Source organism: Sus scrofa, chromosome 7 (assembly GCF_054392235.1).
Source record: "Sus scrofa isolate SSC_HxYL_T2T_F1_AM1 chromosome 7, Sscrofa_HxYL_maternal_Yorkshire_Landrace_v2.0, whole genome shotgun sequence".
Classification (NCBI taxonomy): Eukaryota; Metazoa; Chordata; class Mammalia; order Artiodactyla; family Suidae; genus Sus; species Sus scrofa.
This window is the reverse complement of record NC_139389.1, coordinates 61,501,281-61,526,321: the sequence shown is the minus strand read 5'-3', so window position 1 is coordinate 61,526,321 and position 25,041 is coordinate 61,501,281. Positions and strand designations below refer to the sequence as shown.

Here is a 25,041-nt window from a genome sequence, read left to right as displayed (position 1 = left end):
AGATTCCCAGCAGCATATATGTTAGTGTGAGCATGAAATGTAAATTTGCTTATTTGCAAGTTTAAATACGATCTTATATTGATTAAAGGCATGAGCAGAACCTAAGTCCTACCTGAGAGACACATGCCACGTTTTATCCTGTGTATACATGGAAATTTACTTTAACTTATAGAGACTAATAATCAGTGAATTGAGCACCTAACCTCAAATAGTTAATCAGCATTAACCATGGAAATGTCACTAGGACTTTGTAATAACTCTGCTAATTATTATTATGGATGGAACTACTTTCTCAGGAGGTCTGATATCTGATGTTAGGTCTTATAATAATAAGGCTATCATCTTTATTAATGAAAGCATTGACTTCTGTATATGCTACAGTTTTAAAAAAGGGTTGAAGATACCTTACAGAAATAGAACACAAAGAAATTATAGAAAAGAAGAAAATCTTGGGGGGAAAAAAATGAAATGAAAGAACACAAATTGGAGTTCCTGTTGTGGCACAGCGGAAATGAATCTGATTAGTAACCATGAGGTGGCAGGTTTGATCCCTGGCCTTGCTCAGTGGGTTAAGGATCTAACATTGCTGTGAGCTGCAGTGTGGGTCACAAACGTAGTTCAGATCCTGTGTTCCTGTGGTATAGGCTGGCAGCTATACCTCTGATTTGACCCCTAGCCTGGAAACCTCCATGTGCTGTGGTTATGGCCCTAAAAGAAAAAAAAACACACACACACAAATAGCATGCTGTAAAAATATCCAGTATTCCTGCTCTGACCCTTTTTTTTTTTTTTTGTCTTTTGTCTTTTGTCCTTTTAGGGCTGCACCCAAGGCATACAGAGGTTCCCAGGCTAGGGGTCTAATCGGAGCTGTTGCTTCCGGCCTACACCAATCCTACTCTGAGCTTTTGACTCCAAGCTTCCAAGCAGGCAAGGCAACAAGGGAGCCACACTCAGGGCCTGATGCAGACACAGATTATTCAGGAGAACAGTTCCTTTTGGTATTTCCATCAGAGTGAAATTCCCTCCTCTGGCTGATCAAGAGGACATTACAAGGTATAAACAATGTCATCAACAATTTCCTGGTAGCATTAATGTTCCTGACAGCCATTAAGTTCTAATGACACTTCTTAGATGTTCATCCATGTGAGCCAGGGCCATTAAACCAACAGGCAGTTCAGTGAACACAGTTCTGCTGGCATCAGAATAGTGTGATCCAGGCTCACAGCTCTCCGATGTTCTGGCTTAATCCCAGGGTAGACTTTATTTTTTTAGGCACGCCCATAGCATATGGAAGTTCCCAGGCTAGAGGTCGAATTGGAGCTGTAGCTGCTGGCCTAGGCCACAGCCACAGTAACGCTGGATTCAAGCCATGTCTACAACCTACACCACAGCTCACGGCAGTGCCGGATCCTTAACCCACTGAGCAAGGCCGGGGATCGAACCCACATCCTCATGAATCCTAGTCAGGTTCTTTACCACTGAGCCACAATGGGAACTCCCTGGGATAGACTTCAGAGTCTCTCATTTAAGGAAGGGAATGCATATTCTTCCAGTAGTCCTCTCTCATGATTTGTTTCACCCAAATGTTTGCTAGGTAGAAAGTTTGACAAGTCTCTGGAAGGTAGGTATTTTGTCTTACTGACAAGAGGTCTATCTGTAGGTTCCCACTGCAGATGGAGTCCTTATGGCAGGTGCCTTGTCACCTTGTCTGTCTTACTTAAAAGCGAATATGATTATAAACACTAGACCTTTCTATGGCAATATTCAAGACACATGGAAGTTTCTGGGCCAGGGATTGAATTTGAGCCACAGTTGTGACCTGCGCCACAGCTGCAGCAACACCATCCTTTAACTCACTGCACAAGGTCCAGGTATCGAACTCGTGACCTGAGCCACTGCAGTCAGACTGTCAACCCACTGTGCCACAGTGGGAACTCCAAGATGTATTTTAATGCACAAAATTATTGTATAAGCTCTATTTGAAAGGAGACTGAGCTTTAGGGAAGATTCTGTGGCACCAATAAGAAACTCATTCATTCATTCATCAAATTTAGTTGAGCACCAGAGAAAACTATAATCTGAAAAGCTACATGCACCCTGGTGTTCATCACAGCATTGTTTACAATAGCCAAGACATGGAAGCAACCTAAGTGCCCATTGACCGATCATGGATAAAGATGAGATACACACACACACACAAGCAATGGAATATTATTTAGCTATTAAAAAAAGAATGAAATAATGCCATTCCCAGCAACATAGATGGACCTAGATATTATCATGCTAAATGGTGCCAGCCAAAGACCAATATATGATAATCGCTTGTGTAGAATCTTTAAAAAAAAAAAATAATCACTATTCAATACACCTGAAACTGACACAATACTGTAAATCAACTACACTTCAATTTAAAAAAATTTAACTGAGCACATGCTAAGTATCAGGCAGCTTGGTGAGTACTGGAGATTATATAGCCTGTGGCTTTCCTTTGATGAGGATTTTCACATTTCCACTTGACCTCATTTCCCAGTGGAGAAACAGGTAGAGACACAGAACCTATATCTCTAAGACTTAGAAATTTTGGGTGATCACCACAAAGAGGGGAGGCCTAACCAATTGGGTAACAGATTAGAAGGAAACAAACCTCTCTTTAAAAAAAAAAAAGTTTTCAGGGTTCTCTAGCCTCCTTATTTTCCCTAGAAGTTTAATTTTTTTTTTTAATTTCCCCTTTGGCTTCCTTTTCTCGTCATTGTAGAAAGTTGAGTATAAACTGCACGTTTGTCTTCATTGTTCCAGATTTTGAGATCCAGAGTGAAAACGGGGAGAACTCTAACCAAGATATCTTTGAGGATGTGGAATCACATGTGGTGTTCTCAGAATTGCCTGATGGGGGAGGCATCCCACAGGCTGACTGGGAAAGTGACCTGGAGAGACACTGTGGCTCCCGGGGGGCCCGGGGACGTGCCCCCCGGGGGGCCCGTGGGGAGGTGCCACCCCAGGGCAGGGAGGCTGGGCAGCTCATAGGCCTTCAGGGCACCTACCTGGGTGAGAAGCCCTATGAATGTCCCCAGTGTGGGAAAACCTTCAGCCGGAAGTCCCACCTCATCACGCACGAGCGGACCCACACGGGAGAGAAATACTACAAATGCGACGAGTGCGGAAAGAGCTTTAGCGATGGTTCCAACTTCAGTAGACACCAGACTACTCACACGGGGGAGAAGCCGTACAAGTGCCGGGACTGCGGGAAGAGCTTCAGCCGGAGCGCCAACCTCATCACCCACCAGAGGATCCACACGGGGGAGAAGCCCTTTCAGTGCGCGGAGTGCGGCAAGAGTTTCAGCCGGAGCCCCAACCTCATCGCCCACCAGCGGACTCACACAGGGGAGAAGCCCTACTCGTGCCCCGAGTGCGGGAAGAGCTTCGGGAACCGGTCCAGCCTCAACACGCATCAGGGCATCCACACGGGCGAAAAGCCCTACGAGTGCAAAGAATGTGGCGAAAGCTTCAGTTACAACTCCAACCTCATCAGGCATCAGAGGATCCACACAGGGGAGAAGCCCTACAAGTGTCCCGACTGCGGGCAGAGGTTCAGCCAGAGCTCGGCGCTCATCACCCACCGGAGAACTCACACGGGAGAGAAACCCTACCAGTGCGGTGAGTGCGGCAAGAGCTTCAGCCGCAGCTCCAACCTGGCCACGCACCGGCGGACGCACCTGGTGGAAAAGCCCTACAAGTGCGGCGAGTGCGGCAAGAGCTTCAGCCAGAGCTCCAGCCTGATCGCGCACCAGGGGATGCACACGGGGGAGAAGCCCTACGAGTGCCTGACGTGCGGGGAGAGCTTTAGCTGGAGCTCCAACCTCATCAAGCACCAGCGGATCCACACGGGCGAGAAGCCCTACAAATGCAGCGAGTGCGGGAAGGGCTTCAGCCAGCGCTCGCAGCTGGTGGTGCACCAGCGGACCCACACGGGCGAGAAGCCCTACAAATGCCTCATGTGCGGCAAGAGCTTCAGCCGGGGCTCCATCCTGGTCATGCACCAGAGGGCCCACTTGGGGGACAAGCCGTACAGGTGTCCCGAGTGTGGGAAGGGCTTCAGCTGGAACTCAGTCCTCATCATACACCAGCGAATCCACACGGGGGAGAAGCCCTACAAATGCCCCGAGTGCGGCAAAGGCTTCAGCAACAGCTCCAATTTCATTACCCATCAGAGGACTCACATGAAGGAGAAGCTTTACTGAAGGGGCGGAGAGGGAAAGCTAGGGGACTGGCCTGAGAGAGGGACTTGCCACAGTGCCCGCATTCTTCCCAAAGGCTTGTGGGGTTTTTTTTTCCAGAATCCTACCCCTGTTCATCCTCACTTCTAGGATCCCATCGTGGTCATCATAGTGGTCAGAGGCAGACCCCGAGGACAGAGCATAGGAGTGGAAGGTGGGAAAGCTGGGGCTTTCACTCTTTGACTCTTGACATTTCTCAAGCTGACTGGCTCCCTCTCTCCTGACCCTCTGTGCCTCCTTTCCTCTTTGGTAGAACCCAGGGGGAACTGTTTCCTCATGTGGAATAGAAGACAGCATGGCCCACATTTCCGAGAAATACCAGAAATCTGCTGGTGTGGTGGTGGGGTGGTTCCACGGCCACTCACTGGGCTAAGATGCCTTTACCCGAGCTGCTGCCTCCCCTGTCCCCTGCCATGGCAGAAACGGCTCTTCCTGCCCTCCTGTCCGGGGCTTTGATTTCGGGGGAAAGTGGAGGGGCTTTTCCAGTTCTGAGTCATCCACGTGACGGTAAAGCCCTTTTCTAGTTCTAGAAAGCATCAGGAACACCGAGAGACACGAGGGAGTCTGGCCCGGAACCAGTGTCCCGGAACCTTTCCATTGATATGGGTTGTGCAGGGCCTGCCAGGAAAGGCATAAACGGAGGAGCTGTATGTGTTTGATCTTGCCTCTGCTTACCATCCTGGGGTAAGTTGGCTGTGGGGGGACGGGGAGGGGTGTCCCACTTATTCTTTCAGGGTTTCCTATTGTGAGTATCAGATGAAGTCAGAGCCCCCACCCCCCATCCCCCACCAAGCTGCCTCCCCCCAATGGACTGTATTTCTGTCTCATCAAAGGTGAAACAGTTCCACACTCTTCAGGGTGGCCTTGTGTCTTTACCCCCCACCCCGCCAATACACAGCCCATATTCTTTGTTCTGTTCACTTGTCATTCCCCTGTTCTTAGATTTTTATCTTCTATGTGCACATCTAGAATTCTGGTAGCATTTGTATACAGAGAACATTGTTTTTAAGCAGGACACATCATCTGTCCCCTGGAGAGATTTGGGCTTCAGAGTTATCCTATACACATTGCACTTGATCTTGTGATGCCACCAGGGCTTTGTTCTTGAGTCTTTGAGCCGTGAAACAGTAAAGACGGGGGATGATAGCAGGTGAAGGGGTTAGGAGGGAAGAGGAGGGTAAATAAGGCTTTTCTCTCCTATGCATGGGGCCTGCCCTCAGAAGGCACCTTGGTTCTTACAGGTGGATGCTCCATTTTGCCTAATAAAGTAGAGTCCCATTCTTCTCTTCAGTCTGTCTTTTCACATGTGTTAAAAACCTGAACTTGGAGTTCCCGCTGTGGCACAGTGAGTTAAGAATCCAACTGCAGTGGCTCGGGTGGCTGCAGAGGTTTGATCCCCCACCTGGCACGGTGGGCTAAAGGATCTGGCATTGCTACAGCTGCAGGGTAGGCTGCAGCCGCCACTTGGATTCAGTCCCTGGCCCTGGAACTTCCATATGCTGTGGGTGCAACCATTAAAAACAAACAAGCAACACACACACAAAAAACAAACAAAACTTGAACTTGATTATTAGTCAACCCACATTTCATTTCCCCACCCCATCCACCTCCTGCCCCAGGCTGGAAGTGATCCAAGACATACAGGAAAAGAAAACCACATGCTTCACAGAGCACACCCTCGGGTGAACCCTGTCTTGTGTGCATGACCAGTGTACATGCCTCTCCACTGCCCTTTGCTAACTCTGCATCCTATGTGTCAAACGGCACTTGGAGCGGCAGCTTTGGCTAAGGTGCCAAATGGTCTCCCAAGGAGGATCGTCTGTATCCAAAATCAACTGACATAAGGAAGTGGCAGTTGTTATACCAAACCACACAGGCTACGAAATCTCCATCACTGATTGCATTCCTCACTCCTTGGCAAGACTTTACTGAAGACCTGGGTACTGGGGAAAGGTTGTGAACAGGAAGTCCCATGACCCGACTTCATGCCATTTTACTAGGAGGCAGATTCCCATCTGTCTGGGAGGATACAAGAGCCGTCCTGCCCATAAGGGAGAGTACATGGGTTGGTTTCCTAGGTGACTGCCAATTCTGGAACTTGGGTTAAAGAGGATACTGGCCCTCTCTTTAAGTCTCAACTTGAAAGGGGAATTGAGGAGTTCCCTTATGGCCCAGTGAAAATGAATCTGACTAGTAAGCATGAGAATGCAGGTTAGATCCCTGGCCTCACTCAGTGGGTTAAGGATCCGGCATTGCTGTGATGTAGGTCACAGACTCAGCTCAGATCCTACGTTGCTGTGGCTGTTGTGTAGGCCGGCAGCTGCAGCTCCGATTTAACTCCTAGCCTGGGAACCTCCATATGCTGTGGGTGCAGCCCTAAAAAGATGAAAAAAAAAGGGGGGGGAGTTTATATTAAACTCTTAAAACCATTCTAACTAAATTCTTTTTCATTCTTCCTTACCTGCTAGAAACACAAAATATCCTTAAAAAAAGGAAATAAGATTAGCTGGAATTGCGGAATTAGGCTGGAACCAGGTTGGGAAAATAACAAATGGTGGTTCTAGAAAGGTTGAGAGTTCATCACTTTCTGTCCCACTTGCACCTAGAGTGGGTCTGCAGAGGCAAGGAGGGGTCCTCACGCTGGATATGTTGGATGGTGTTGGATGGAAGAGCACTGCCTTCTTCCCCTAGAAAATATCAAGAAGCCCCAGCCTCCTTGGCAGATCTACTTCTTTTTTTCTTTTTAGGGCCACACCCACCGCACGTGGAAGTTCCCAGGCTAGGGGGTTGAATCAGAGCTACAGCTGCCAGCCTATACCACAGCCACAGCAACCAGGTGCCAGCCATGTATGTGACCTACACCAGAGCTCATGGCAACACCAGATCCTTAACCCACTGAGCGAGTCCAGGGATTGAACCCACATCCTCATGGGTCCTAGTCGGGTTCTTTAACTGCCAAGCCACGGAGGGAACTCCTGGCAGGTCTACTACTGCCACATCTTTGCACCAAACTGAATTACACCTGTGTCTCTGTAACAAAGTCTATTTCCCCTTAAAGGTACCTGTATTTAGGGACTGAGTTTTTGTTACCAATTTGTTTCCAAGTTGATGGAAACAGCTGTAGCACAATTAAAAACCTACAGTAAATTTTTTTAAAAAATAGAATTTATCCTTATCGTGGCCCCCAGGCCCACCTCAGCAAGTCTTTTATGTGACTTTGGTCAGTTTCCTCTCCCAGGTCCCACTATGGCCACCTGGTACCCTGTGGTCCTCAGACCCATGCTCGCTCCCAGGCTCTGCTCACCTCTAAGAACCTTCAACCTGCCAGATGTGGCCTCAGCATCCCAACCCCAGACCAGCAAACTCCTGTATATAAAGCCACTCACTTCTTTGCCTCTGGGCTCAGCCTAGAGCTGTGCTTTTGGTTTTGGTTTTTTGGCCATACTCACAGCATGGAGAAGTTCCTGGGTCAGGGATTGAACCTGCACCAGAGCAGTGATCCAAGCCATAGCAGTGACAGCACTGGGTCTTTAACCCATTAGGTCACCAAGGAACTCCATGCTTTCAGTTTAAGGGTAAATCTATCTCTACCTATTGCTTGCCTCCACCTCCCTCCAGGACTCAGGACCTTGCTAATCAGCTATCTCCTCTCCTGATTTCCTCTACTGACTTCTTCTTGCAACTTACTCACCTGCTACTCTGGTTCCTGGTGTCTCAAATTTGCATGTCCAGAACCTAAGGCCACCACCTGCCTCCCTTGATCAGGGTGCTGGTTGACAGGTGTATTTCATCCTTGTGAGTAGCACCACCAATGTCACTCAGTGTCACCCAAGTGAAAAACCTGGGGTCATCCAAGATTCTTTCCTCCCTCAAATCCCCTAGGGCCATTTGGGAACCAAGCCCTACAGATTCTTAGCCATTCGGGAATCAAGCCCCAACTCCCCTGGCATAGTTCAAACCCTTGCCCGACAACTGCAAAACCCCCTTACTGGTGCCCCAAGCTCCCTCTGGCACTGCTTCCAGCTACTCCATCCTCTGTGTTGTAGCCAGAGTGAGCGTTCTTCCACAACGCAGAACTGAGCCTGTCATGTCCTAGCTTAAGCCCTTGGGGGATCTCCCATCACCCACAGAAGGCCACACTCCTTGGAGGACAAATAAGGCCTTCCTGAGGGGGGTCTCTCTGGAACCTCACATTCATACCTGGCCTTGCCCTTGACCATCCTTGCCCCCTGGCAGCTCCCCTCAGTGTGCCCCACTGAGCCTTTCCCCATCTGTCTGTCCACTCTGCTCCTCTTCTGGAATGCTGTACCTCCCTGCCTGCCTAGGACACACCTGCACATCTTGGAAGACTCAGCGTGGGTACCACCCCTGTCACGAGGCCTTCCCTGCACTTGCCTGGCGGACATGACCATGCCTGCCGCAACGTGAGCTCTCTGACGTCATTGCCTGTCACTCTCATGGCATTGACCTGTTACATGATTCTGCCCTGTCCCTCTTTGAGCTGTTGGGTTCACACCCATACTGAGGTTCCAAACTCCAACTTCTACACCCAGAGCAGGGCCTGGCATGTGATAGGAACTCAGTAAATATTTGCCAATTGGGTTCTCTCCAGAGAGGCATGCAAGAGGCAGATGGAGCCTGAAATTCTTTTTTTAATTTTTTAATTTTTTATTGTTTTTTTTATTACTCAAATGAATTTATCACATCTGTAGTTGTATAATGATCATCACAATCCATTGTCACAGGATTTCCATCCCACAGCCCAAGCACATCCCCCCACCCCCCAAACTGTCTCCTCCAGAGACCATAAGCTTTTCAATGTCTGTGAGTCAGCATCTGTTCTGCAAAGAAGTTCAGTCTGTCCTTTTTTTCAGATTCCACATGTCAGTGAAAACATTTGACCTTGGTGTCTCATTGTATTGGAGCCCGAAATTCTGACCTGGAAAATGGGTTAGGTTTCTTACGCTTCCTTTTGATAAGATGATTGTTAGTTTTAACTTCAGTTCCTTTTCACCTCAGGTACAATTTATTGGTCTTGGTCAATGGAGACACGTTTATAAAAACCAACCAACCAGGCGTTCTCTTGTGACGCCTCAGGTTGAGAATCCAGCATTGTCACTGCTGTGGCCCGGCTCACTGCCGTGGCAAGGGTTCTATCCCTGGCCCAAACTTCCACATGCTGCAGGCACAGCCAAAAAGCAAAAATCAACCAGCCAGAATCCTAATGAAAAAGCTTTCACTTTCTTTTTTGTTTGTTTTTTGTTCATTTTGTCTTTTTAGAGCCATACCTGCAGCAGATAGAAGTTTCCAGGCCAGGACCGGCCTACACCACAGCTAACGGCAATACCAGATCCTTAACTGACTAACGGGGCCAGGGATCAAACCCACATCCTCAAGGATACTAGTTGGGTGCGTTACTACTGAGCCATGACGGGAACTCCAACTTTTACTTTCAAAATGTCACAGATTATCAAAAGCTGGTGAAAGATCATGCATCTTCCTTCTTGTAGCTGAGTCTGTAGTGCACCATCTATTTCTCTTCTCTGGGCAAGCAGTGAAGTGTAGAGAATTTATCTCACTCTTAACCCTTTTAATCTCAGGGTATCCATATGCCTGTATCCTGAGAAGGTTGCTCTCGTTTTCACCTCTTTGTTGAAATATAACAGATGAGAGCACAAAAGTGTACAGCTCGTAAAGTTTTTACAAACTGTACACACCTGTGTCACCAGCACCCTTGTCAAAAAAAACAACGTGGCAACGCCCCAGACGTCCCCTGTCAGGTCCCCTCCTGGTCAGTACTTTGTCTCCACCTGACCCTGCTCTGCAGGTTGTGCTGTGGCAGATGGAATGTTGGAAGCTGGACCATCGTGGGTCAATACACACGTGCTGCTAACCACACACCTTCTCTTTTAATAGAGAGTTTGCAGTTTGAGGCGGATCATAGTGAGTGTTCCTCTTGTTACCCGTGGAATTTTACTTCCTTTTGGGGTTGCGTTTCTGGTTGACACTAAGCTATGATCACTTAGAGTAACAATTTATAGAACTGTTACTCTGCACAGGCACTGTGCTCGGCTCTCTACATGCCTGTCTTTTTTTTTTTTTGCTTTTCAGGGCCGCACCTGTGGCACATGGAAGTTCCCAGGCCAGGGGTCGAATTGGAGCTGCAGCTGCCAGCCTACACCACAACCACAGCAACTTGAGATCTGAGCCACATCTGCGCCCCGCACCACAGCTCATGGCCATGCCAGATCCTTAACCCACTTAATCCGGGGATCAAACCTGCATCCTCATGGATACTAGTTGGATTCATTTCCACTGAGCCACAACGGGAACTCCTGTCTCAATCTTGACAACAGCCCTTTGAGGTAGGTACGAATCCCACTGAGGAAGTGGAATCTTAGAAGTTCAGTAAGTAGGCAGTACCTGATGCTTAGCAGCTCTACTGCTGAAGTCAGTTAACCCAACTGCCTTATTAAAGGCATGAGAAACACCTAAGGAAAACATGGAAAGAAACACAAAATATGCAAATAAAAAGGACGTATTGGGGAGTTCTCTGGTGGCTCAGCGGGTTAAGGATTTGGTGTTGTCACTGCTGTGGTGCGGGTTTGATCCCTGGCCCCAGACCTTCTGCATGCCACAAGTACAGCCTGAACCCCCTTCCCCCTCAAGAAAACCCCCCAGCATATTGGTTACTCCTTTTAGTCTTCTCCCTACCTAGCATCACAGTCCACAACTGTAAATGGTCCTTCCTTGCATGTGCCTGGCGGTCATCCTCCCCAACCCTTTATCCCCCGATGGGAGCCCTGTCTCATAACCAGGGAGTTGGGCAGGTGTGTGCTGGTCTTGCCTCACCTGCAGTCTCCCATAGACAGACCTGGAGTTTGTCAAATGCAAAGTCTTTTTAACCTTCCTGCTGTCTGGCCCCGTTAAGCCATTTCAAATGTCTGCATAGAATATTAGAGACTTTCTCTCATCCTCTTGGCTTGATGAAATAGCCATGGCCATAGAGGAAGTGGAAGTAGAATTGCATGGATGAAGGTCAAACTTTGAGATAGAAGACTGAGAGCCTGGTGGAGAGGAAGGCCTGATGGCTAGTTCCCTTTGGCCTTCCACCCAATCACTGGTGCAACTGAGCTCATGCCTCTGGCATAGCAGAAGCTGTGGCTCCAGGGCCTACCCACCCCTGCCTCCCTCTCTCCTGCTCGCTCTTGCCAGTGTCCCAACTCAGAATTTTCCACGTGTGCACGGACCTGGGGCAGCTGTAGAAGAATGGCTGCTGGGAGGAGGGTCTGGCTCCAAGGCAACACTTTGCCCGGGCCCCTCACAGGTCACAGGTCTTGGCAGGCACGGTGTCTCTGCTGTTTGTTTACACTGTGTCCAGCCAGAAGCCTGCCAGAATGCTTCAGGGGCTAGCACTTCTTGGCAGATTTATCACACACGAGTTCCAGTCCCCAGGTTTTCTGGTGCAGACACCCAGAGATAACTGGACACTGAGTGGAAGATTCCTGGTCACTAAATTTCCAAGGGATCAATATCCCAGAACCCCAATTATTATTCATTTACAGTGGGGATCTCCTATCCCAAGCCACTTTCAGAGCACCCCTTATTCCTGGTCTCCAGTGACTGAAATGGTGGCTTTGTGGCCAGATGGTGGCTGGCGAGCACAGAGTGAAATAAAGGGTTCATGTGGCACATCCCCATCAGGTGACGAATGCTGCACTTCAGAGTCCCCTCTAGGTAGGTCCCATTGTGGTGCAGCAGAAACGAATCTGACTAGTATCCATGAGGATGCGGGTTTGATCCCTGGCCTCGCTCAGTGGGTCGGGGATCTGGTATTGCCGTGAGCTGTGGTGTAGGTCGCAGACCTCGGATCTGGCATTGATGTGGCTGTGGTGTAGGCTGGCAGCTACAGCTCCAATTTGACCCCTAGCTTGTGAACTTCCATATGCCGCAGTGCGGCCGTAAAAAGCAAAATAAACAAAGTGGGAGTTCCTGTAGTGGCACAGTGGAAATGGATCTGACTAGGAAACATGAGGTCGTGGGTTTGATCCCTGGCCTCTCTCAGTGGGTTAAGGATCCAGTGTTACCATGAGCTGTGGTGTAGGTCACAGACGTGGCTCGGATCTGGCGTTGGTGTGGTTGTGGCATAGGCCAGTGGCTACAGCTCCGATTTGACTCCTAGCCTGGGAACCTCTATATGCCGCAGGTGCGACCCTAAAAAGACAAAAACAAAACAAAACAAAAAAAGTGCCTTTCTATTCCCCACCCGCTGTGGTGTCCACTCAGAGCCCAAGATTGCTTCCTTAACTCTTTTCGGGTTTCCCTGCTGAACACGCCCCCTCTGCAGATAGGTTAGTATCACTGGTTAAGTTGGAGTTAAATCCAGTGGGCTTAGGAGGCATTGGTCTCCTCTCAGCATGTGTGGCTGTAATTAGTTGAATTCTTGGAGAACAAGCTTATTTCCTTCATCTTAAAATCTTTGTGTCTGGAGTTCCTGATGTGGCACAGTGGGTTAAGAATCCAACTGTAGCAGTTTGGGTCGCTGCAGAGGTGTGAGTTCTATTCCCAGCCGGGTGCAGTGGGTTAAAGGATCAGCGTAGGTCACAGGTGCAGCTTGGATCTCTGGCGCAGAAACATCCATATGCTGCAGGTGCAGCCATTTAAAAACAAAACAAAACAAAAACCCTTGTCTCCTTACAGCTTGTAAACTGCCCTGTGCCATGTTTTTTATTATTTTATTTATTTATTTATTTTTGTCTTTTTAGGGCCACACCCGCAGCATATGGATGTTCCCAGGCTAGGGGTCGAATTGGAGCTGCATCTGCTGGCCTACACCACAGCCAGGGCAGTGCCAGATCCGAGCCATGTCTGCGACCTACACCACAGCTCACGGCAACACTGGATCCTTAACCCACTGAGTGAGGCCAAGGATTGAACCTGTGTCCTCATGGATGCTGGTCAGATTTGTTTTCTGCTGCCAGCATGGGAACTCCTGTGCCATGTTTTTAAGAACATATCGGTGATCTAGAAACCACACTCTTGCTGTAACCACCCTCCTAACTGTTACCTCTCAGTTGTCCCATGTGGTGCCGCCCTTCCATGTCACCAGCTCCTGCTTGTTTCCCGCCTGGTCCTAGTGTGTGGAGTAGTGGAGAGGGTGTGGGGAGCCAAAGAGGCCTGCCAGGCTGGTTCTAGACACACCTGTGCCGCTACCTAGCAGCGAGACTGGGGCAGAGTGCTTCTGGAGGCCTCCTCTTCCTCACCTGCTAAGCTGAGGCCGGGGTGCTTGCTCTGCCCCTTCCAGAGGCTGCTGGGAAGAGGAGGGACGTCACGCTGTGTGGCAGTGGACACTGAACTCCTGTTCTCGATGGTAATATTGCTAACTTGGACCTAAGACGGAACCTGCTTTTGTTCTCAGGTAGCTGTCGGGTGAGAATGCTGAACTCTGACCACTTAATGTAGGTCCCCAGAACTTTGTCCCTTTGGAGAAAGAATTCGGCAAAGAGACAGGGTAGTGTTGTGGTCTCTGCACGCAGGTGGAAAAAGAATTTGCTGGATTTAATCCAAGGTGTAGAAAAGACAAGTTTATTAGGCAAGAGACACTGTAACATAGTGGGCCGACTTCCTGATAATCAGGAGAGCCAGCCCTGGGCTCGTGGTCATGTCTGTTTTTATAGCCCAAAGACAAAGGAGTGTGAGGCGTGGTCTTGCCATACACCTGTTGACCTGCTGGTTGAGTGGGGAAGAGTGGGGTCTTTGGATACACTTGCTGGTTGGTTGGAGGAATATGTTGCCCCTATACCTTTTCTAGTGGGGGACAGGAAGGAGTAGACCAAGTTGCTGGGGTAAGGAGGTCCTAAGGAACATTGTAACAATTACAGTGGGACAGGTGGGCTGATATTATCTCACCGGGAGGCTTTTTGAGTTTTATGTCCATGAAGAAGCCTTGAAGTCCCACAGGCGACAATTACGTGTTTGTTTAAAGAAAGAAGAAAGAGAGGATCGGTGTGGAGAAGAAACAGGCACAGGCATGGGGGGTGGAAGGGAGAGAGAAAGAGAGCAAAAGAGGAAGAGAGCCACATATGCTTTAGAGGTCCTTTAAATCACTCCTGTGGGGGGAGTTCCCCTTGTGTCTAAGCAGAAACGAACCCTACTAGTATCCATGAGGACGCAGGTTCGATCCCTGGCCTCATTCAGTGGCTTGAGGATCCAGTGTTGCAGTGAGCTGTGGTGTAGGTCGCAGACGGAGGCTCAGATCGGTTAGCCTGGGAACCTCCATTTATGGTGGCGTGGCCCTAAAAATAAATAAGTAAATCACTCCTATGGGGGCAGTTCTCCCGGGCTTCCTCTAATCAGTTGTCTTCCTTCATTTGGCTTTGGCCTGACCTGGCCCTGCCCTTAGGATGTATTTTAGCACAGGGGTCTCTGGGAGGTTGACAGGATGTGCTACAGCGATCCGGTGCCCCTCCCTCTGACCCTGAGAAAACTTTTGCGAGTGTGTAGTTCCAGAGGTCTCCCTGATCTCAAGAAAGAGAAATAGATGGTCTCTGTCTTTTATCCAAGCAGGATGCAGTTTTTATCTTGAAGTTATCTGTCCATAGGGAACAGATTACAGTTGTCTGAGACCCATCTATCTCCTGCTTCATTTTCACCCAAAATGGATCTTTTTAGGTTTCTGAGACCAACTGTCTTCTGAGGGCCCAGGAAGCTGCAACTGAGAAAACATCTCATCTTTGTAGACTCTAGTCCCAGTCCTTGGGGAGTGCGGCTCACAGCTCAAGGGAACGTATACAGGTCTTCTTTGGAGTACTGGATGTGGTGTTGATGGTGAAGGTGACATGAGTTGTGTTGGGGCTACACTTTCCAGGCTTGATTTTGCTTCCAGTGCAAGTTCCATTGGCACGGAAGATCCCCAAGTTAAGGGAATGGGGCATGGGCTTGGATTATTAATTTTCAATTTTCCTTTTTTAACAGTGGAACCACTTTTTCAAGTGAAACCTTACAATAGAAAACATGTAAAAAACAGATGCTCTGGTGACTCAATGGTGAGAACCCAAACAAGGCTCTCTCCTGAGCTGGGTCTTTGCCCCACTTCACAGGTTCCTGCGGCAGCTCTGTGGAACTTCTGGGCTGGGCTGGTTTGAAAGCTAGATATTTGTGCATGCTGAAAGTGCTGACCTGAGATTTCCTCATTAACCCTCTCGGAACTCTTAAGAACAAGAAGCTAGAAGAAATCTCCATGGCTCAGACTTGCAACTGGATTTAGGACTTTGTAGAGAGCACCTCTTGTCCTGTCCTTCCCTCTCCCCATCACAGCTGCCTCTCCTGGGAAGGAGATTGCAGCTTAATCCACTTTACGTTAAATTTTCGACCTTTAGTCTGCTAAATAGGGAGTGAGACCTTCTATGCAAAATTTGTTATCAGAACCAAGCCAGATAAAATATGCAAAGGTAAAGTGTAGTTTCCTGCTCCCTTTCACTGAGGGTTCACCTCCTTCCCTCCTGGACTCTCCCAGTTGCTCCCCAGTACTTACTCTGTGTCATTTACTTTGAAGGCCCCTCCACTTGGCACTTATCACCCTGCATTGGAGTTATTTGAGTTGCTCGTCATCTCATTTTAGAAAATGCATCCTCTGAGAGATTGCACTCCTTCAGAGGAGAGATTGTTTTGCTTGGCCTAAAGTCGATGCTCCACAATTGATTTCAGTGACATTCATCTTGAATCACCCAGGACCGTGCTCGCAGGAAGTGAGGAAGCACGTGTGTATGTTGGGCAAGGGGAAGGATAGTGGTGAAGTATTACCACAGTGGGCAACTATGCTAGAAAAGTACTTTAAGTGGCAAAAGATCTGAACTGGAGTCTCAGTGCCACTGTAAGAAAGACCTGAGGTCCAAGCTGCCTGGGTTTATTAACCTGTATAATAGGGATAAACAGGGCTTAACAGGGATAAACACCCTCTTTCAGCTGCAAGGGATAACGCTTTGGAAAAGGGCCCTCTCTCTCAGTGGTCCCCGGGGCCACATAGGGCGAGAGGTGGTCACTTCCCCTAATTCCCTTAGGGATGGGAGAGGCGAGACAGGACCACTTACAATCACTCCACCTGGGTCTATTATAAGTTTGGCTCCACCCCCCCCAACCAGCTGGTGCTAAAGTCCCACCCATCGTCAATGATTCGTCTAAAACAGGCGCCGAAGCCTCCCCATATATTATTGGTTAATGCTGCCGTCAGTCTGCAGGCGCTGGCGGAGGCCCATGGGAAATGTAGTCCGTCCAAGCCAGAGTCCTTCTGGGGCTTGTGTTTCCGCTTCCGTTGTTTGGTGACTATCCGAAGGCTCAGACCCGGGGTCTGGGTTCCGGGTGGGAGTATAGTGTTGAGGCCTTGCGTGGTCACAGAGAAGGTACCGCGGAGTCGGGCCTCCAGTGGTCACAGGGCCCCGGCGGGCGGGAGTGGGTCTCACCTCGGGCCCGGGCCGCCCTCGCCAGGTGGCTGTGACCCCACTTCGAGCCAGGCCCCGCCTCCCCGCGAGCGGACCCGGGGGCAGGATGCGCCCCTCCTGCTTGTAGAGCCCATTTCACAGCCCACCCGGCCCGGTGGGGACGACCCCGTCCCCAGGGCCCGCGTTTACCCCCATAAAGCTTCCAGAGGAGGTCGTCCGCGGAGCAGAGTAGCGTTTCAGTGTAAGTCATGCTCTTCGTGCCAGACACCCAGAACAGTGTCACCAGACTGAGCCACTGCCCATTTCCTGCCAGCCTCGTGACCTTGGGCAAGGTCGTGGAGGGTCTCTGAGCCGTGAATGCCTCAGCTTTGAGGGAACTGAAGCCTCAGTATCTCTTTACTTCCAACTGTGACATCTGTGCGTCTGTGATCTTATTATCCTTGTACTTAAATCTGAGTACAATCTTTACTGAGTACAAAATTTACTTTAACCTGAGTAAATCTCCCTGTTTGGGAGAGAGTTTTGACGCCAGGGCTGAGGAATCCTGAGAGGGCCCGCCCACATCTGAAACCCAGCCAGAGAAGAGTTGGAGCAATTGAATCTCTGAGCCTTAGAGCAGGGCACCCACCCAGGCGCTGCTCTCCAAGGTGCTGCTACCTTGTGTGCGCTGTCCTTCTTGGACTGCACACACTTTGCAACACTCTGAAGACCAGTGGCTTGGGACAGTGGGGGGTTTATTGCCCTTATTATCTCCGCCAGCCCATCTTCATTCTTCAGTGCGTGTTAATTGGTATTATCTCCGTGTTAAGGAAATTGATAGGCAAACACACCAAGCTCCATTGCTCTCCAACCAGACCACCAGTCCTTGACTCCTCCTGTCAAATTTCTGGAGCTGCCTCCCTAGTCACAGAGGACCAGACTCCATGGGCATCAGGACATAAGGAGAGAGGAACAGGAAGGCTCTTTTCTTCACCTCAATCCCACTGGGCTAACACTTGGGATGGTCACTAGAGTTCACTCTGTACTGTATGTTTCTGGCTCTAGAATTTCAAGTTCTACTTAGACTCCTATCTGAAGGCGGCTCCCCATTGAGGTAAAAGAAGAGGTTTGAACTTAAGAGCACAATGCACAGGTCTTTTCTGATCTGAACAATGGCTATAGCTGTGGCTCCCCAAATCCAGACTCCTCAAGTACAAGAAGAGCTTCAAAGAGTGAAGCCCGAAGATTCCCACTGGGAACAGAAAGTTTTCCTTCAAAGGCATGACCCTGGACCTGAGACGTGCCAGCGCTTTTGGTATTTTCACTATCAAGAAGCATCTGGACCCCGGGAGGCCCTCAACACCTGGAGTTCTATCATCAATGGCTGAGACCAGAGAAGTGTATGAAAGAGCAGTTCCTGGACTTGCTAGTCCTGGAACAGTTCCTGTCCTTCCCCAGGAGATCTAGATCTGGGTTAGATAAAAGCATCCACAGAGTGGAGAGGAGGCAGGAATCTGCCCTGGTGGAAGATTGGCAGGAAGAACCTGGAAGACAGGAGCGGCAGGTGAGATATGGGAACTTAGTTCTGAGTAGTTAGAACAGAGGAATCTGAGAGACAGAGCTACCTTAAGGTGCCCGCAGTGAGTGATGTGCAGACTGCTGTTTGAGTCAAAGTGGAATTTGCTTATTCCGTGGGCCTAATAGCTGCAACTGTCCATTTTTCAGACTCACTCTTTAGAGAATCTGCAACATTGGTTGCTCTGAGTGTTGGTCCCCATTATTAAACGAGATTTGCTTAAAATAGCTTGAGCACTACTCTGATCCAGGAGGAGCCCATACAAACTATTTTCTCATTGGAGAACAGCTCTCATTCATCAGCAGCAGCTAGCCTGAAGCAAGGGACTTCACTGGTCTTTATTGACATTGTTGAACCTCTGGGTTCTGTTGCAAAATAGCTGCTTCGTTGCTTGCTCTCTCTGTTGTAAGTTTTCCTAGGGGTTGACAAAAGCAGCCCTAGGAGAGCCGAGTGGCCAGATTGAAGTGGGCCTAAATTCTTAGATCTTAACCTCTATGGAGTCTTCCACACCTCCACACTTCTACTGCCCCTTCTGTGGGTCACCTAAGACTGAGTTCCCTTCTTGCTTCTTTGTGGCTTGAGATGATTAACTTTTAGTGCCTACAGAATTTTGACCACTTCCGGTCCTTGAACAGGGGCGGGAGGTACTATCAGAGGAGGAGGAACCCTCAGGATCAGTACTGGGTTCCCTTAAGCCTTCATCTGAAGCATGCATCTCTTCCATGTGTCTGTTCCAGGCAGTGGTGGCGATCTCACAGTCAGAACCAGAAGACCAGATGATCCACAATCCCAAAGTGAAACTCGGACCCTTCCACAAGATCAGTAAGCAGCAACAGTGTGGGGAGAGAGAAGGGACCCTTCCGTGGGGAGAATGTGAAACCCCTTCCGACTGCAGGAAGTGGGGTAGAGGGTACAGCGCCTTCCCCTCGGAGGATGTGGTAATGAGCTGAGGCTGACCACAGGCCCCTCCAAAAGGAAGAAGGGCTTTGGTTGGCATGTTTTGTAAAACTACGCAGCAGAGCCTGTGGCTCCTGTTGAGAATGAGGCACTGCTAGTCCTAGTACACAAGGTGTGGGTAACAATTTTAAGCCTGCTTGGTAGGAAAGGCACAGGTAGGGCTACACTGGAGCAGAGTAATTCTCAAGACAGGTGGGTGTCCCCAGACCAATTCAGATGATTCACATGTGTTATCAAAATTAGGAGTTCCCGCAGTGGCACAGTGGATACGAACCTAACTAGTGTCCATGAGGATGCGGGTTCAATTCCTGGCCTCGCTCAGTGGGTTAAGGATCTGGCGTTGCCATGAGCTGTGGTGTAGGTTGCAGACATGGCTCAGATCTGGCATTGCTGTGGCTCTGGCTTGACCCCTAGCCTGAGAACCTCCATATGCTGAGAGTGCCGCCCTAAAAAGACAAAAGACAAAAATAAAGAAATAAAGGATCCAGCATTGCCGCAGCTGCAGTGTAAATCACAACTGCGGCTCAGATCTGATTCTTGGCCCCAGGAACTCCATATGCTGTGGGGTGGCCAAACAAACAAACAAAAACAACAACAACAAAAAACCCCTGCAGAATGAAATCATAAAACTCTGACAGTCAGTAACCTGGATGGATATGGAAGAGAAAAATCTGAAACTCTTCTAGGGATTGAATCAGAGCTGTAGCCACTGGCCTACACCACAGCCACAGCAACATGGAATCCGAGCTGCGTCTGCGACGTACACCACAGATCACGGCAACGCCAGATCCTTAACCCACTGAGCAAGGCCAGGGATGGAACCCGCATCCTCATGGTTACTAGTCGGGTTCATTAACCACTGAGCCACGACAGGCACTCCCTGGAACTCTTCTTTTAGAAATGTGTTGAGGAGTTCCCGTCGTGGCGCAGTGGTTAACGAATCCGACTAGGAACCATGAGGTTGAGGGTTCGGTCCCTGCCCTTGCTCAGTGGGTTAACGATCTGGCGTTGCCATGAGCTGTGGTGTAGGTTGCAGATGCAGCTCGGATCCTGCGTTGCTGTGGCTCTGGCGTAGGCTGGTGGCTACAGCTCCGATTCGACCCCTAGCCTGGGAACCTCCATATGCCGTAGGAGCGGCCCAAAGAAATAGCAAAAAGACAAAAAAAAAAAAAAAAAAAAAAAAAAAAAGAAATGTGTTGAGGAGTTCCCATTGTGGTGCAGTGGTTAACGAATCCAACTAGGAACCATGAGGTTACAGGTTTGATCCCTGGCCTTGCTCAGTGGGTTAAGGATCCGGCGTTGCTGTGCACTGTGATGTAGGTCACAGATGCGGCTCGGATTTGGCGTTGGTGTGGCTGTGGTGTAGGCGGGCGGCTACAGCTCCAATTAGACCCCTAGCCTAGGAACCTCCGTATGCCATGGAGTGGCCCTAGAAAAGGCAAAAAAAAAAAAAAAAAGAATAAAGATAGAAATGTGTTGATTTGGCTTTTCACCAACCATTTTTTAATGGAACAAGGCAGACCCGAAGAGAAGGAAGACTCTTCTGTTTCCAAACCCAGCTGGGCTGGTCCCTGAGAGGAGTCGAGAAGCCTTGCCTCTCATGGCTCCTTTCTCTCTCCCCAGGCCTGCCTGACCCTCAGGCTCTGGGTCTTTCTGTGAAGAACAGTGGTGATCAGGGGCCCATGAGCAGCTCCCAGGTGGGCCAGCCTTTGCTCTTACTCAGATCACCAAGTGGGACACTCTGCAACCAATTCTCTTGCCTAGCAGAAATTTCAAAGGAATTTTACCCAGCAGGGAGGCCCAGTAACTTCATACATCATGCTCCAAAATGTCACCACCCTATGAATTGTTACCCGGTCTCCTTCCTTGTGTAAGACAGCGCCACAGCTGAGGGATTGAGGAGTTGGATGTATTAAAGGCATTCTTTTCTTCGAGTTGTTTTGTCTTAAAAGTAATCATTATTCCTTTCCATATCTGCCTCTTTTTTTTTCCCCCTGTCTTTTTAGGGCTGCATTCTCGGCACATGGAAGTTCCCAGGCTAGGAGTTGAATCGGAGCTACAGCTGCCGACCTACACCACAGCTCACGGCAACACGAGATCCTTAACCCACTGAGCAGGGCCAGAGATTGAACCCACATCTTCATGGATACTGTTTGCTGCTGAGCCACAAAGGGAACTCCTTTTTCTGTATCTGGATCTTGCCCTTGTGGTATGCAGGATTGTGTAGTGGGAGAAAAACAAAAGCTTCAGATTCAAGAGTTCTGAGTTCAAATCCCAGCACTTCCACATCCTAACTGTAGCTATGAGCAGCTGTGAAGTTTCCAGTGCACTGCCTGGGTTTCCCATAACTGGTAGCTTAGTTTTTCCTTTGCTTTCTCTTCCCCGCCCTTCCCTTGCTTCTTGCATTTAAAAGCCAAAAGAGGAGTTCCTGTCATGGCTCAGTGGAAATGAATCTGACTAGGAACCATGAGGTTGTGGGTTCGATCCCTGGCCTGCTCAGTGGGTTAAGGATCCAACGTTGCCGTGAACTGTGGTGTAGGTTGCAGACACAGCTCAGATTTGGCATTGCTGTGGCTCTGGAGTAGGCTGGTGACTACAGCTCCGATTCGACTCCTAGCCTGGGAACCTCCATATGCTGCGGGCGAGGCCCTAAAAGAACAAAAGACAAAAATAAATAAATAAATAAAAGCCAAAAGAAACTCACTTTTTAGTTTCTTCTAAGTGTGGTTTGTCACCTGCCCTCTGACTAGTGCAGTACCGTGGCATTTTGCCCTAAGGCACTGTGTTTTGAGCAGGGGTGGCATGTTTTCTCAGGAGTTGGTGACACTTGGCAGTGTGGCTGTGCATGTCCCCCAGAAGGCACAGAGGCAGCTGGAACCTTGCTAGAGGAACCACCTGGAAATAAGTTGGGAGAGATCTGCAGATGGGGCCTCACTAGGTAAGAATGGCCTTTTCCTTTGAATCAAAATTAGCTGTTGCGTTTTTATAGTATTCACCACTCCAGATCCTTAGGGCTTTAATTTTTCAAGTGCATTCCTTTCTTCAGTCCCACTTGAAAATCTAATACCATAGTCAGTGCTGTCAAGGATGAGTTACCAGAGTCCAGAAAGGATATTGTGTTACAGGAAGGTCAGTAAAAGCTTTGGCAGGTGCCTGAATTTTACCTGTTACAGGATGGATGAACATGGACAGATGAATTTGGGCCTGAATTTTTTCTTCTTCTTTTTTTTTAAAGGGCTGTGGCATATGGAAGTTCCCAAGCTAGGGGTTGAGTCGGAGCTGCAGCTGCCAACCTATGCCTCAGCCACGGCAACTTGGGATCCTTAACCCACTGAGCAAGGCCAGGAATTGAACCCGCATCCTCATGGATTCTAGTTGGGTCCATTACCACTGAGCCACAACAGGAGCTCCCCTGATTTTTTTCATTTTGTTCCCTCACAGTCCTTAATATTACTTTCACTGAGCCTTCCCAAGAATCCCCTTAGACCTTTTGTTTTTAATTTAATTTTTATTTTTAGGGCCGTTACCACGGCATATGGAAGTTCCCAGGCTAGGGGTGGAATCAGAGCTACAGCTGCTGGCCTACACCACAGCCACAGCAACACGGGATCCAAGCCACATCGGTGACCTACACCACAGCTCATGGCAACACTGGATCCTTAACCCACTGAGCGAGGCCAGAGATAGATACTAGTCTTTATAGATACTGGTCAAGTTCATTACCACTGAGCCACAATGGGAACTTCCCCCTTAGACTTTTAAAAAAGTTAGTATCTCCCCTTCTGGCATATGGAGTGGGTGGGATCTGATTCACCACCAACATTATGTCTTGTCTCCCTGCAAACAGATTTTCCAACCCACAGACCGGATGTGAGCTTCCACATGTTGCAGGAGGCAAAACCACAGAGCCCAGATCTTCCGTGCTCTGGAGAGGAGAGTGTGAGAGACTCCCCGGTGGGTCAGGGGAGAGTCGAGCCTGGCCAGGTGCCTGTCTTGAGAAAAGCCAAGACCCAGGATGGGCTGGAGAGCAGGGCCCGGAGGATGAGAGATGGCAGGGGTGCACTGGGGCGATGAGGAAACCAAAACTTTTTTGGGAATTCTCAGTGATTCCTGGATTCATGAAAAACTGCACCTGCCATTGGAACTGCCGGGTGTACCGGATTGTGGCTGTGCGGCTGCGGGAACGTGGTTTCCTACAGACCCTGGAACAGTATCTCTACCAGTTCAAAATCCTCCAGACCAAGTACCGCAAAGTCAGGAGCACCCACACCCCAGGCACCTGCCCCTTCGGTGATGAGGTGGATGCCCTGATGAGTCCCTGGACCTTTGCCATCACCTGACATCTTGGAGGTGGCAGGAGGCATTCTGTGGATTAGAGGAGTCTCCAGAGAGAACCAGAAAGCAGGGACAGGGATGGTAGTGAAATGATGGAACCCCAAGGGGAGCCCAGGAGTCTTGGCCCCCAGGCTTGGAGGAGAATCCCAGTGGTAAGCCCCCCTCCCCACATGTGCCTCGAAATAGTGGGGAAGCAGTCCTGTGGGAAGACGGGGACCAGGAATCAGGAGACAGGCTTACGAGCCGTCACTCTGCTGTCACTGGTCTGTACCTGGAATGGCCTTGTCAGGAGGAAAATTGTTGATTTCTGTGGAGGAATACTAGTTATGTCCTATCATCAAGTATTGTTAGAAACCAACAGTCCAAGGCAACTTTTTGAGGGTCTAGCTCTGCTGGATAGCAAAGGAATCTCCCAGCCTGCTTTTATTTATTTATATTTTTATTTATTTATTATTTTTTGTCTTTTTGCCATTTCTTGGGCCGCTCCTGCGGCATATGGAGGTTCCCAGGCTAGGGGTCCAATCGGAACTGTAGCTGCCGGCCTACGCCAGAACCACAGCAACGTGGGATCTGAGCCACGTCTGCAGCCTACACCATAGCTCACGGCAACGCCAGATCGTTAACCCACTGAGCAAGGCCAGGGATCGAACCTGCAACCTCATGGTTCCTAGTCAGATTCTTTAACCACTGCGCCACGATGGGAACTCCTATTTATATTTAAAAATTTTTTTTTGCTTTTTAGGACTGCACCTGCAGTGAATGGAGGTTCCCAGGCTAGGGATCAAATTAGAGCTGTAGCTGCCAGCCTACCCCACAGCCACAGCAACACAGGATCCAAGCCACATCTGTGACCTACACCATAGCTCATGGCAACGCAGGATCCTTAATCTACAGAGCAAGGCCAGGGATGGAACCTGCGTTCTCATGCATGCTAGTCAGATTCCTTTCTGCCGAGCCACAATGGGAGCTCCTAGTGGTTAGGATTTGGCGCTTTCACCACTATGGCCTGGGGTTCAATCCCTGGTCTAGGAACTGAGATCCCGTATCAAGCTGCTGCATGCTGTGGCAAAAAAAAAAAAAAAAAAAAGTCCCTGTAGATGTGAACTCTTGTGTGTATCATATCCAACAGTCTGTGGCTTTGAAGATTTGTCTGTTCCTGGTACTTTGGTTACACACCCTGAGCTTCCACTTTCTCCTCTGCAAAATGCACACAGTGACCATGTCTAGCTCCCTGGGCTGTTACAGTGTTTGCAGTTATTGTTAAAATACAGAAGCACATTGCCCTGTTCTCTAAAGGGGCAAATTTTTGGAGTTAATAACTAAGCTTTTTCTTCTGAAAACTAGACCTTCTGGGACCTTCCTTTCTCATCCCACCTGCCACGTGCAGATATGAGGACAGAAGGCGCATTACCTAAGGACCCCATGTCTCTCCTCGCTCGTCCTTGAGCAGGACTCCCAGTTCCCCTGCCAGATGGGCTTTCGA

General features: G+C 49.2%; 2 protein-coding genes across 5 annotated transcripts in view; both read left to right on the top strand.

Moving 5' to 3' along the window:
* The window catches only part of ZSCAN2 (zinc finger and SCAN domain containing 2), a 23,478-nt gene extending 17,914 nt beyond the window's left edge, over positions 1-5,564 (top strand). For 2 of the 4 annotated variants that reach the window (XR_014810406.1, XR_014810405.1), the window contains exons 3-4: positions 2,797-4,428; positions 4,799-5,564. Coding sequence is in view for 2 of the 4 variants with exons in the window: in XM_084968526.1 (XP_084824652.1) it covers positions 2,797-4,238 (1,442 nt within the window). In the remaining 2 variants the exon portion in view is untranslated. Of the gene's footprint in view, positions 1-2,796 lie in introns of all 4 variants that reach the window. The other 2 variants (XM_084968526.1, XM_084968525.1) reach the window with 1 other exon arrangement.
* LOC100622996 (zinc finger and SCAN domain-containing protein 20) lies at positions 4,820-25,041 on the top strand. Its single transcript, XM_084968565.1, is given in 13 exon segments — positions 4,820-4,958; positions 17,756-18,058; positions 18,061-18,132; positions 18,135-18,202; positions 18,204-18,254; positions 19,004-19,088; positions 20,847-20,920; positions 22,080-22,161; positions 23,071-23,248; positions 23,250-23,351; positions 23,353-23,545; positions 23,547-23,710; positions 24,903-25,041. Coding segments are annotated over 11 exon segments (1,206 nt in total). The 5' UTR covers positions 4,820-4,958; positions 17,756-17,862; the 3' UTR covers positions 23,652-23,710; positions 24,903-25,041.